Source organism: Oryctolagus cuniculus, chromosome 17 (assembly GCF_051225735.1).
Source record: "Oryctolagus cuniculus isolate XC-2025 breed Fujian yellow rabbit chromosome 17, ASM5122573v1, whole genome shotgun sequence".
In the NCBI taxonomy this organism is placed as follows: domain Eukaryota; kingdom Metazoa; phylum Chordata; class Mammalia; order Lagomorpha; family Leporidae; genus Oryctolagus; species Oryctolagus cuniculus.
Window position 1 is genome coordinate 6550689 of NC_142883.1, and position 12657 is coordinate 6563345.

General features: G+C 60.9%; 1 protein-coding gene across 3 annotated transcripts in view; it reads left to right on the forward strand.

Annotated features, from left to right (window-relative positions):
• SDK2 (sidekick cell adhesion molecule 2) overlaps positions 1 to 12657 on the forward strand; it is a 236085-nt gene that overhangs the window by 147289 nt on the left and 76139 nt on the right. For all 3 annotated transcript variants that reach the window (XM_089317879.1, XM_051825916.3, XM_070060373.2), the window contains exons 4-5: positions 1641 to 1788; positions 7111 to 7244. In XM_089317879.1, coding sequence (XP_089174005.1) covers positions 1641 to 1788; positions 7111 to 7244 — 282 coding nt within the window. The remainder of the gene's footprint in view (positions 1 to 1640; positions 1789 to 7110; positions 7245 to 12657) is intronic.

Sequence of the window (12657 nt, forward strand, 5' to 3'; positions counted from 1 at the left end):
TGACGTCTGGGTGCCCCCGACCCGAGGCATTCTCCCCTTGGGGGTGTCACAGGCCTCTGGGGGCCTCCTGCTGGCAGCAGAGGAAGCAGACACAAGGGTGTTAGAGTTGAGAAATGAGAGTCACCGCTATAGGAGTCCAGGTGGCTTAGGATGCGGCCCCGAGGTCAGGGCAGGACCACTGGGCAGCAGGCACATTCTCGCCCCTGGAACCTCACTGCCCACAGGCATTGTGGTCTGGCGAGCCCAGGGCGATGGGCTGAGGATGGGTGGTCTGAGCACGGTGTGCCCCTTCCCCACACCCACACCAGCAAAGTCACATGCTTCGAGGCGTTGTCAAGTCCGCAGGGGACTCGGACACACAGCCAGGGTTGGACCAAGGGCTCTTCTCGCGGCTGAGTTTGGACATGCTCACTTTGCTGAGTGTCTCGCTAGAATGTCGGTCCATTTTTTTTGTTTTTGTTTTTGTTTTTTTTTAAGATTTATTTATTTGAGAGGTAAAGCTACAGAGAGAGGGAGAGACAGAGAGAGGTCCTCCATCTACTGGTTCGCTCCCCAAATGGCCACAACGGCCAGAGTTGAGCCAATCCAAATCCAGGAGCCAGGAGCTTCTTCTGGGTCTCCCACATGGGTACAGGGGCTCAAGGACTTGGGCCATCCTCCACTGCTTTCGCAGGCCATGGCAGAGAGCTGGATCGGAAGTGGAGCAGCTGGGACTCAAACCGGTGCCCATAGGGGATGCCGGCACTGCAGGGAGAGGCTTAGCCTACTGCACCACAACCCCAGCCCCCAGAATGCCAGCTCTGACCCAACAGGTCTTGGGAGGAGGGGCCTGAGACCCTGCCTGGGTGATGGGGGATGCCCACACTGCCGGCAAGTACATTCGTTTTGGTGCAGTTGTCATTTGTGGAGGAAGCAAAAGTCCCCCTTCCCAAGCCCCTTCTCCAAGCCGCTGCCCCCTGCACCAGCCCAGCACACAGTCGGGCAACCAACAGCATTTCCTGTGCACAGCCCTGCTCTGGGCTTCCCTCCTGACGGGTGGAACATCAGAGCCACCTGCCGAGGCACAGGCATGCTTTTCTGAGAGCAAGGTGGGCTTTATGCTCACGCACCTGCAGCCACACACACCAGGAGGGAAAGCCACTCTGTGTCCACCCTCGACCTCCCTCCCTCCGGTGTGCCCACCCTTGTCTCCCCACCAGGGCACTGAGCGGTGGCCCTAGGACTCGCCCCTGACCCCTGAAGGCAGCACACAGCAAAGGGGGAACAACTCTGCGCGGCTCCAGAGTGCGAGGTCTGAGTTCACATCGTGGCTCTGACCCTTCCTGGCTCTGTGACCTTGGACGAGTGAATTCGCATGCAAGCGGCTCTTTTGGTTATAAAATGTGTGGCCCAATGTGTGGCTGATGCAGGAGTCCATTGGTCCAGGATGAAGGGACATAAATGCAAAGCCTGAAGCCATACACAGCCTAGTGCCAGGTCAGAGAGCAGGTGAGGGCTAAGGTGGTGACCCCTCCCCCTGGTCACCCCCCCCCGTCTGCCCCTCCTCCTCCTCCGGCTGCCACCACGCCCCACCCGGGAGCCAGGCAGTCCCTGGGGCTGACCTTGGCCTCTGACCCCCACTCGCCCTGTCACCCCTGCAGACATGGGGAACTTCGAGGAGGGCGAGAAGCACCAGAGTGTCTCCCACGGAGAAGCCGCCGTCATCCGCGCCCCACGCATCGCCAGCTTCCCCCGGCCACAGGTCACGTGGTTCCGGGACGGCCGCAAGATCCCGCCCAGCAGCCGAATGTGAGTGCCTGCACCATGGGGACCTGGAGGGAGGTGGGGAGGTGGGTGTGGCCCTGTCGGAGGAAACCTCGGCCAGCTCGTGGGGACACAGCCAGCCTGGGGTCATCCCAGGGTGGCGCAGAAGCTGGGCTTACAAGGGGCCTCCTTGCAGAGTGCCTGGGAGGACTTGGGACCCTGGAAAGGCAGCTGGGTCCCTGCTCTCAGCTGGAGACTAATTCTGCCTCCTGGGGCACTTCAAACACGCATATACAGAGACCCTGTCACCATGACAACAGGCCCAGGACTCAGGGGCCGGGGCAGAGTGTGGCCGGGCAGCAGTTGGGGTGGGAGGGTTGTGTGTGCTTTGGCTGTGGGGAGGTGTGGCCAGGGCAGGCCCATAGCGTGAGAAAGATGTGGCCCTTAGAGCTTGTGCAAGGACCCTTCTGTGTGCCCACTGGTGTCGCAGTGGGGCCTGGCCAGCACCCCACATCTCCTGTGCCTCCAGTCCCCTCTCGGCTGTCATTTGCAATGCCAGCTCGCCCCTGCTCCAGGAGGCCGCCCTTCTCCCAGTCTGCTCAGGCTGCCTGCTGTGCACACCAGGTGGGGCCTGTCCTGGTCTCTGTGGGGAGTGAGGAACAGATGGACAGATCTTGTCTCTGGGGAACACTCAGCGCAGCGAGAAAAATGTCATGACAGCAACAGGGTGACATCACACCCATGGCAACAGCTGTCGTCATAGCAACAGGGTGACATCACACTAATTGCAATAGCTGTCATAGCAGCAGGGTGACATCACGCGAATGACAGTAGCTGTCATAGCAACAGGGTGACATCATACTCGTGGCAGTAGCTGTTGTCATAGCAACAGGATGACATCGTGCTAATGGCTGTAGCTGTCATAGCAACAGGGTGACATCACACTCATGGCAGTAGCTGTCGTCATAGCAACAGAATGACATCACGCTAATGGCAAAAGCTGTCGTCATAACAACAGGGTGACATCACGCGAACGACAGTAGCTGTCATAGCAACAGGGTGACATCACGTGAATGGCAGTAGCCAGCAGTTGTGGGGTGGCTGCTATGTTCTCGGGAAGCGCCAGGCTCACTGGGCACATCCCTCCCCCGCAGCGTTCTGTGTCATTCTCTTCCCCTGTCCCCAGACGTGTGTTCAGAAGACAGCTGTCCAGTGCACAGCGCTCACAGTAACCCTGCGAGGTGGCTGGGCTTGTCCCCTTCTCACAGACGATAGCAGGGAAGCAGCGAGGCCAGGTCCGGCCCCACGGACTCGGGGCGCAGGGTCCTGAGTTCTTGTCTTGCAGAGGTGTGACCTCGTGACCGCCCGCACCTGTGGGTCACTGTCCTGACAGATTCTCCACCTGGCCACCTGCCCACAGTTGCTGGGAGTCTTGAAATGCGCTGACCCGGGAGGTCCCGATCGCACTGACAGGTGTGATGCAGGCGTAGGATTCTAGGAAGCTCCCGGGGGGTTCTGGCATGCAGCCGGGTTGGGAACCGCCGTTCTGCAATAACGCTCCCTAACACAACATCCCAGCGGCCTACAGCAATAAGCAGTTTTTTTATCTTTCTCCTGAACTTACAGGGTGGTGGTTTAGGCTGGGCTGGGCTGTCTCTCTTGTCTGGGGTGGGCTGGGCTGTCTCTCTTGTCTGGGGTGGGCTGGCTACTGACTGATGGCAACAGCCTCGCACTGGGTGATTGGGCGACCCGGCTGGGCTCTGCGTGCCCCATCCGCCTGCCACCTGGCCCAAGCTCACCATCCTGGAAGCTACACGAGAAGAAGGAGAAAGATAACACTGCCAGGCCTCTGCTAGCATCCCACGGGCCAAAGCAGAAAAAGGGGCTGGGAAACAGGCCCTGTGCCTCGACCTGCAGCGTCGCCTGGCAGAGGGAGCACAGAGCCGGGTGAGGGTGCCAGTGCCACCTCCGGCCAGCGGGTGGACTCAGCATGAGAGCCAGAGCGTGCCCCTTCGTGTGCACAGTGAGATTTTGTCCTGGAGGGGGACCGCTCTGCCACTCAGAGGCTGGGACAGGTCCTAGCCCATCCTGGCTCCTCCCTCCGAGGGGATCGCGGGTGCCCTGGGTGTGTCGCTGCCAGCCATAGGCTGCCTGGAACGCTGTGTTGAGAAGGAAGCTGAGACCTCATCCAGACCCAAGGGAAAAAGCATCATGATCGATTAGCAATGTCTGTCAGGGCGCAGGAGGGGCGGGTTGGCATCTCTTTATAACATTTGCTGGGGCAGCTGAAACCCTGGCCCCCAACACCACTTTCCTGACACCTTCCCACCTCCTTGGTCACCCCTATCCTCTGCCCTCACCCTCATTTTCATCGCCAGCAGTGTCTTCGCCAGGACAGAACAGTGCTGGCCAGCACACACGTGTACCCATCCCAGGTCTCGTATACACACACACACACACACACACACGCACACACACGCCCCTACCACGCTGCTCCCAGACACACGATGGAGCTCTGGGGTGGATTTAGCTCTGCAATTAGTGGATTAATATTCATGTCGGAGCGGCGAGGGCCCCTGGACACGGATTCCCGGGTGTGTACCTGCCAGAGACGTGTATCTGATGAGCTTTATCAGCCAGGACGCCGCTATCTGCAGGGGCCGGGACAGAGCAGGATTAGCGCCACCTCCCCCAGGCCCGTGCTCCTTGTTGAAAGGGAGATTCTTAACAGAGATGCGTGCTGGGGCCGTTGGGCTCATCCTCGGATGATTTATATTATTTGTAATTTTGTAATTGAATTATCCATTGAGACCTGCAGAGCTGAGAAACGGGGGGTGGGGGTGGGGGGCTGCCTAGGAACCGTGTGAGGCAGGTGGGGCAGGGACAGAGGAGTGGTAAAGGCTGGGAGACGCCACCCAAGGGTCCGTCCTACAAGGAGGTGCAGGGGGTGCCGCCAGCTGGGAGCCCTCCCGGGTACCAGCAAAGCCGCGTGCACTTTGCAAGTGGGGTGCAGAAGTGTCTGATTCTCCATCAGGGGGCAGTCATCACCACACCCCCTGCCTGCCGGGGCCCGTGGGAGGACAAGTCAGGTGACCTCTCTGCCTCCGCTGCACCTCCATCAGGCCCTGGGGGTCTCAGTCCAGGTGCCTCCCTCTGGCTGTGCTAACAGCACTCAGATCTTGCAGTGCCACACCGGGGCAGCTGGCTGCTAGCCCATCAAAGCCCACTGCCAGACCAGGTGGGGAGGAAGGCTCCCCTCCACTGTCACCCCAGGGTCCTGGCAGATGGGAGCTATGCTGCCACCCACACAGGCGTGAGGGGGAGGGAGGATCCCGCAGGGGGTCTTAGGGTCCACGCCTGGACCCTGAGCATATCCTTCCTCCCCCTCCCCCCGCCCTGTGCAGGGATGCAGGGCAATCAAAAAGCATGGCCCCACTCCGGGCAGGGATGGAGGCACCGGGATGGAGGAGGCACCCGGATGGAGGTGGGCCACTGGCACCATCCGCTGTCACCGGCTGGGGCCCCATCGCACTTCCTCGTGGGGGCTGGCAGGTGCTGACTTGACTGCACCCCTGGCCTCTATCACAAGTTTTTAGCAACTGTGACAACCCAGAGTTGTTTAGACGTCGTCACGTGTCCCTCAGAGGGCAAAGTCACCCCTGGCTGGGAACCAGCGACCTAGAAGGATGGATCCTAACAAAACACCCTGAGGAGAGAGTGGAGAGCCGAGGCTGGAGCTGGAGCCTCTGCCCTGTGGTGGCCTAGACACGTGGCCCCGGCCCCACGGTCACTGTGGCCCCAGGGGCGGTTGGGCGAGCTGGCACCTGTGTGGCCCCGTGCTTGCTGCCCTTGGGATCCTGTCCCTCCCAAAGCTGGACATTCTGCCAGGGAGGGCTGCTGGAATCCCTCAGCCTCAGCGCTAGAAAAAAATCTTCAGAAACACCTGCCCCCACCCCTTGCACAGCAAGGAGCTGGCTGCCTGCTGCCTTCCACGGTTTACCCCATGCCCCAGCCAGAGCCGTGCAAACAGGGGCAGACCCCAGCCCAGGCCCCCTTCCCCCAGCCCCGGCCACCCCCACAGGCCAAGGGCGGGAGTGTCTGCGGGAGACTCCTCAGTGGGGAAACAGTCACCACTCCTGCCCCAAGTTGTCACCCTGAAACATTTCAGCCCGCCTCTGGTCCCACCTCCAGTCGCCTCATTAGCTGGAGGGTAAAAGACTTCACTGGGAAATAGAAAGGGAGAATCATTAGGGTACCCAGAAGTAGGGAGGCGGAAGGACCTGCCTTCCTGCTTGCCTGCGGGTGGCAGAGTGAAGCACAAAACCTGGCATCCCAGCCAGGCTGGGCGAGAGAGAGAGAGAGAGAGAGAGAGAGAGAGAGAGAGAGAGAGAGAGAGAGAGAGGAGCCTCTGCAGGGTGAGCGGGTCCCAGCCAGGAGTGGTGAGAGCCAGCGAGATGTTTATTGGAGCGCCTGTTGAAACTCTGTAACATTCACCTAATGGGAAAATTTGAAAAGAATTCAACTGGATTTGTCCTTGTTAAACTAACATTAAGGATGTTTAACAGCTGTCTCGGGCACATTGCATTACAATCCAGAGATAGACTTGACAAACTAATAGTTTTGTTTGTCATCGGGAGAGTGGGTGAAGGGAGGGGCCGCGGGAGCCGGCATGGGCAGTGCTCCTGGCCCTGTCGCACCCACGTTTAAGGGGGACCCCCGCTTCCTGCTTGGGTGAGCCCCGCTTGCAGCTCAGGGGCTGCAGGATATGGGACCTGCTGGGGGAGGGGCACCCCCTGTGACTCAGCCAGCCCCCTTTTCCCTCCCACCCAGCCCGGCTTCGTGGAGGGGGACCCTATACCCAGTCTGGGGGACTAGAGGCAGATGGGACCCCCTGCCTGGGGGTGCCAGTCATAGGCAACCCTGACCCTGGAGTTGGCCTGAGCTAACTTCCAAGTAGGGTTCTGGAAGAGCCGGCTGGTTTCTGAATCCATTACCTCCCTCGTCCTTGGGGCATCCTTCCCCAATCTGCCCCATGACCTCCCACAGCTCTGGGCCCTTGGGATAAGGTGGTGGTGGCCCTCAGGGATGTGACCTAGGGTGGGGGCTGGGCAAGCTTCCTGGGGGCAGCCTGACCATGTCCTTCTCATATCTGGGTCTCCTGGCCAATGGTGGCAGGGGCTGAGATCCCGGCAAACCCAGTGCAGCGGGGGCTCAGGCCCTCAAGGGTTGGGGTTGTGGACTGGGGAGGGGGCGGGCAGGACAGCCTCTCCTCTTTCTGGCCAGGGTGGGGTGAGGGCGCCTGCTCCTACTCCCCTGGGCCCGGAGCGCCTGGGGGCCCCATCAGCAGAATCCTTTTCCTCCCCCCAGAGCCATCACGCTGGAGAACACCCTTGTCATCCTGTCAACCGTGGCTCCCGACGCCGGCCGCTACTATGTGCAGGCTGTTAACGACAAGAACGGGGATAACAAGACCAGTCAGCCCATCATGCTCGCTGTGGGGAGTGAGTAAGCGGCAGGGCCTGGGACTGTCACCCAGTGGGTCATTAAATCCCGGAACGGTGCTGGGGGCGGGGTGGGGGGGCCTTGGGGAAGTGGAAGGGAGCAGGAAGAGGAGGAGGAGGCAGGGCTGGGGGTGGGAGTGCCTGCCATCTGTTCCTGCAACAAGTCAAATCCTGTATCAGGAGAGGAGACACCTAGTGTGGCTGTGACCAGGGCTGGTGGGGCCAGGGAGGGGGCGGCGTGGAGGGGGACAGCGCATGCGCATGTGGGCTGTGGCCACACCAGGGCATAAGGGGCTTGCTTTCCCCTCTGGTCAGTGGGCATCTAAAAGGTGCTGCTTCCTGGCGGCCCCCACTGTCGGGGATTCAGACTGGGCGCAGGCTGTCACCTAGAGATGGATGGCCCCTGTCCATCTCAGATGCCCCGGCTCCCCGGGAGTCAGTGGCCCCACCCCCAACACAATGCAGAGCCAGCAACAAGCACGTGGCGGGGTGACTCCTGGGTGCCCTTTGCCACCGACGCTGCCCAGCCAGCCTGGAGCCAGCCAGCTTAGCAGTGACACAGCTGCTGGGTTGTCCTCCCCAGCCGGATGCACCCCCCCCCGGGTTCTGTTGCCAGGAGAGGAGAGAACGTGGGTGAGGTGGCTGGGGTGGCAGCCCAGGGCGGGCGTCACCCAGAGCATGGGCTGAGACCAGGGCTTCGCGCAGCAGCTGAGGCGCCCCCGCGAGCTGGGGGAGCCAGATGTTCGCGTCCCTGCACATCTGCACCACTCCCGCTCCCAGAGCCAGCCTCATCGATCATCCACAGCCCCACCTGTACGCGCCTGCTGGCAGCAAGGGTGTGGGCAGCCTTCCCGCCTCCTTCCGCTGAGCCCAGCCTCATCTGCCAGTGCCCAGACGGCCTGGGACACCCAACCCCTGCTGCCCCTGGCCCTGGCTCCGCTTAGCTCCAGCAGGACCCCCGCCCCATCCCAGTTTGCCGAGAGAGTTCCATCCCGGATGCTGACCCACCAGGGTCACGCTGTGACCTCTGACCTCAGCCCCATGGCCTGGGATTGCTGTTCCTGCAGGAAGAGGAGTTGGGGCATCTGCAGGAGCTGCTTTTCCCGCCCTTCCCAGTGGTGGGATGATGGAGTCTCGTGGGGTCTGGGCATTTAGGGAGAGGCAGGATCAAAGATACAGGGGTGCTTCGTGATCCGAGTCAGAGCCGGGCGTCTCCCTGGGTGCCTCAGTTTACCCTGAGAGCCGAGGTCAGGGCGCCTGTACTCCGTGCCCCTCCTCCAACACCCCCTCCTCTGCAGAGGAGGCTCTGACCCCCCAGCCCTCCAGCTGGCCCCCCTCCTGTCTGCCCACGCTCGCCCTGTCGCCCCTCCGCTGGGATTCGTGCTGGATTGAGAGCAGAACCTGCTGATCGTGAGCTAGTTTCTCCTCCCACGAGTGATCGCACTTCGGAACCTGTCCCCGTCGCTGACACAAATCCCCAGCCTGCCTCTGCCTCACCGCCTCGCCCAGCACCACCCTGGCTCCCTCCCTCACCTCCCCCTGCCTGGCCCCAGCCTCCACCCCACCCTCATCTCCTCTGCTCAGGGCAGTCCAGCAGGGAGCCCGTGCTGCCTGGAAACAGAAAGAGAGAGCAAGGCCAGTGACCGCCCGCCCAGGGTGGCCCTGGTGACTCCTTGGAGATGTCACAGCTCCGACACGCCACACCTGGGCTGCAGTGTCCCTTAAATCTAATGGGAACCACTTAAGTCATTTTCAGACTCCCAGTGGCTTCATTTGTTACAAAGTGAACACAAAGAGGCAAAGTTAATTTTACGACTAAATTCTGCGTAACCCAGTATACCCCAAATCACGTCCTTTTAAAATACCACCAGGATAAAAAAAGTATTGATGGGATATTTTATATCGCGTTTTCACTTAGGAAGTCTTTGAAATCCGCATGCATTGTGCACTTGTGGGACGTCTCCATTTGGAGGCTAAATTTCCGTCTGAAATACGTGATCCGTTTTCAGATTTCCTGAAAGTTACAGCTGGAAAGGTAACGTGGTGTGCCCAAGCTGCCCACGCACGCGCACTCGGAAGTCTTCTAATAACCGAATTGGGAATCTGTTTTTAATTAAATGCGAATCAGTGACAATTCAATCACATTCCATCAAAGGAGTGGCTGCCACGCAGCCAGAGCCCAGGAGGCCCGTGTGGGATGACACGGGTGGCAGGGCCTGGCTGCCCTGGGCCCCGGTGGCTGGCCTCCCTGCCCCCTCGCGTGGGACCTGTGGCCCAGGTGAGCCGCCTGCTTCCGGAGCTGTGTTTGCCTCATCTGTAATGTGCTGCCCATGGCACAGTCGGGAGGATGCAGCCAGGTGATTCAGGGAGGATGGATGCCAGCAGAAGTCCCTCATCGCGGCCTGGGCCCTGTCCCTCTCTTCCTCCTGCCCTGGGGCGCTGTGGACAACACCCCCTCCCTTGATCCGGCTTCCTGTGGTCTTCACTGACCCCTGGGGGCCCCGTTCACCCCAGAACCGCAACTGAGGCTTGAGCAAACTGCACTTCTAGCAGTTCTGCGCTGACTTTGGGTCCAGGCCACAGCAGAGCGGCTGCTGGTGTGTGTGTGTGTGTGTGTGTGTGTGTGTGTGTGTGTGTTGGGGCAGGGTGGGGTGTCCCTGGGCAGGAGCTGGGTATCAGAAAGACCCCCAGGCTGAACGCTCTTGGCCCCTGGGTGTCCCTGTCCTTGGTGGCCTCGAGGCCCCGCTGGAGCCGATTTCCAGAGCACAGTTTGAGTGAGGCACACGCCGTACACGTGGGGCCCAAGTGTGGTCAAGCCGCCCTCAGCCCGGCCAGTCCTGGAAGCTCCGTGAGAGGGGCAGATGGCTTCACACAGCCCTCGATGGCACAGAGAACACCGCACGGCCAGGATTCGGTTGAGGCGGTGATGCCCCCCCGGAGTGTCTCTGACACCCTCGGGCCACCCCCATGCTGTCCCTCCACCCTCAGACTGTACCTCGCAATCGCACCCACAGGTCCCGTGGGACAGGCCCTCCGCGGGAGCTCACCTGGGTCACCTCCACACAGGTGGGGGAAGGAAGTGTCATCGTGCACACTTTACAGACGGGAAAGCTGAGGCGCCGGGGCCCTGGGGGTTATCCCCTCTCACCCCGTGGCCTCTGCTGATGACCGGAGGAACCCGCACTGGGACCCAGGCTGCTGCTTCACCGCCCCCCACCCCCACCCCGTGGCCTCCGGGGCTCAGGCTCAGACAGCAAACGGCCCTCGCTCAGGCTGCTGTCCCCGTCACCTCCCTGTCCGGCTCTGTCCCGGGTCCTGCCCCCCGGACACAGCGCCGTCAGCCCTTCCAGCACCTTTGCAAACCTGCAGCCTCTGGGCTGCCCCCATCTTCTGCCCTGGTGCCCCGAGGGCCACCGGCCACCTGTCTATGCCTCACACGGCACACTTGTTCCAGAGCCCCACCCCAGCCCCACCCCCGCTCCCCTGAAGCCACTCAGCCCCAACCCCCCCCCCCACCGCAGGAAGCACTGGAGGCTTCACTTGGTCTTCCCTGGGGGGTGAGCAAGGCCATCTCTCCCTCAGCCCAGAGCCCCCCCAGCCAGCAGCCGTGGGCTCATCCATCCAGACAGGCGAATCCCCAGGAGGAAGCCGCCATTTGTCGGGCACTTCCTGTGTGTCAGGAGCCCTGCTGTGCCCCAGATGGCTTTACCGCTGCACCTGTGCCCTGCGGCCCAGCACCCAGCACCCGCACCTTTAATTCCCAAAAGGTGTCGCGTTGACTGGACTCCCTCCCAGAGCCACCCTCCCCCCACCCCCAGCACAGGCCCCTGCCCCGGGCAGCAGAAGCCTCGCTGATCCCAAACCCCTGCCCGGGAAACATGGGTCAAGTTCACGCCACCCTGAGAGGAAGGGGGGTTTTATTCCCATAAGAGATTCAGGGAGTGACGTCACCTACAGCCATCACCCCCCCACCCCCACCCCCACAGCACCCAGGGCACAGCAGGGTCCAACCCAGACTCTCCATCACCAACACCGTGCCCGGGGCCCCCAGGTACTGTGGCCCCTCTCCAGCTCCCCGGCCACTCCTCCAGGGACCCTTGTGGCTCCTTGCCAGGTGTCAGTCACCCTCGCCCCTCCCCCAGCCACCAGCCCGTGGCCCTGGGCAGCCCTCGTTTGTCACTCACAGTGCCCGGAGCTCCCGCCTCCCTCCAGGGCCCTGTGTGTACACTGCCGCTGTGCGGAGCCCAGCTCCTGCGTGGGCCCTAAATGTCCGTCTCAGCCTCTCGCCCCATTAATCTGGGCCGCGCTACCTGTGCACCCCAGCATGTAATAAACAAGGTAGCACGCACTTTTATGGATTCGGCTATATCAGCAGCCTTCAATCCGATCACTCTTTATGGCGCCTACACGAGGCCTTTATATTGTTGCAATTATTTTACTTTTTATGCTTCCCTTCTTGCTCCCTTCATTCTCCTTTAGTTTCTGCATTTGATCCCCATTCTTCATGGAGTGAAGTAGGGCTGGCCGTGGTGGCCCAGGGTGGCCGGGGTAGGGAGGGGCTTCTGCGTGCCCCCTTCCTGACCCCATGAGGGACGTCGTACCACTGTCGCCCAGGGCCATGCCTGTCGTGTCCGCCGCCTCCCTGCAGAGCCTCCTGGAAAGGGGCCAATTGGATAGATTTGTTGGAAGAGGAAAAGTCCTCAGAGGTTGTATTTTCAGGAGCCGTAGAGCAGGCACATGAGAGGGAGCGGGGAGTTTCTGCCAGTTCTGGGCCTGCCTGAAAACCAGGCCACTCTTAAGGTGTGCAAAAAAATTAAAAGGGACGTGCCATCACCTCTGTGAGCAGAGTTTAGAGTGTTTCGTTTTTTAAAATTGCTTTTACGATTTATTTATTTGAAAGGCAGAGTGACAGAGGGAGGAAGAAACAGAGTGAAAAAGAGAGGGAGAGGGAGAGAGATCTTGCATCCTTTGGTTCATTCCTCAAATGACTGCAACAGTCAGGGTTGAGCCGGGCTGAAGGCAGGAGGCCAGGACTCCATCCGGGTCTCTCACAGGAGAGGCAGGGGTCCAAGCCCTTGAGCCGTCCTCCACTGCTTTCCCAGGTGCCTTAGCAGGGAGCAGGATGGGAAGTGGAGCAGCTGGGACTCAGACTGGCGCACCTATGGGATGCCGACTTGACAAGCAGTGGCTTAGCCCACTGTGCCATGCCAGCCCCAAGTTCGTCCATCCGTCTGCCCTCTCCCATCCCTCCTTCCTTCCTAAGATGAACCCCGCTTGGGACGTCCTCTGGTTCTGATCATGACCGTGGCTTCCTTTCGTGAAGGCCCTTGGGCACCTGCTGGGTGCCAGCGCCGTTCTCTGTGCTGGAGCCGTCAGCGAGGGCTGCCATGGGGAAGCCACCATGGGGACTTCA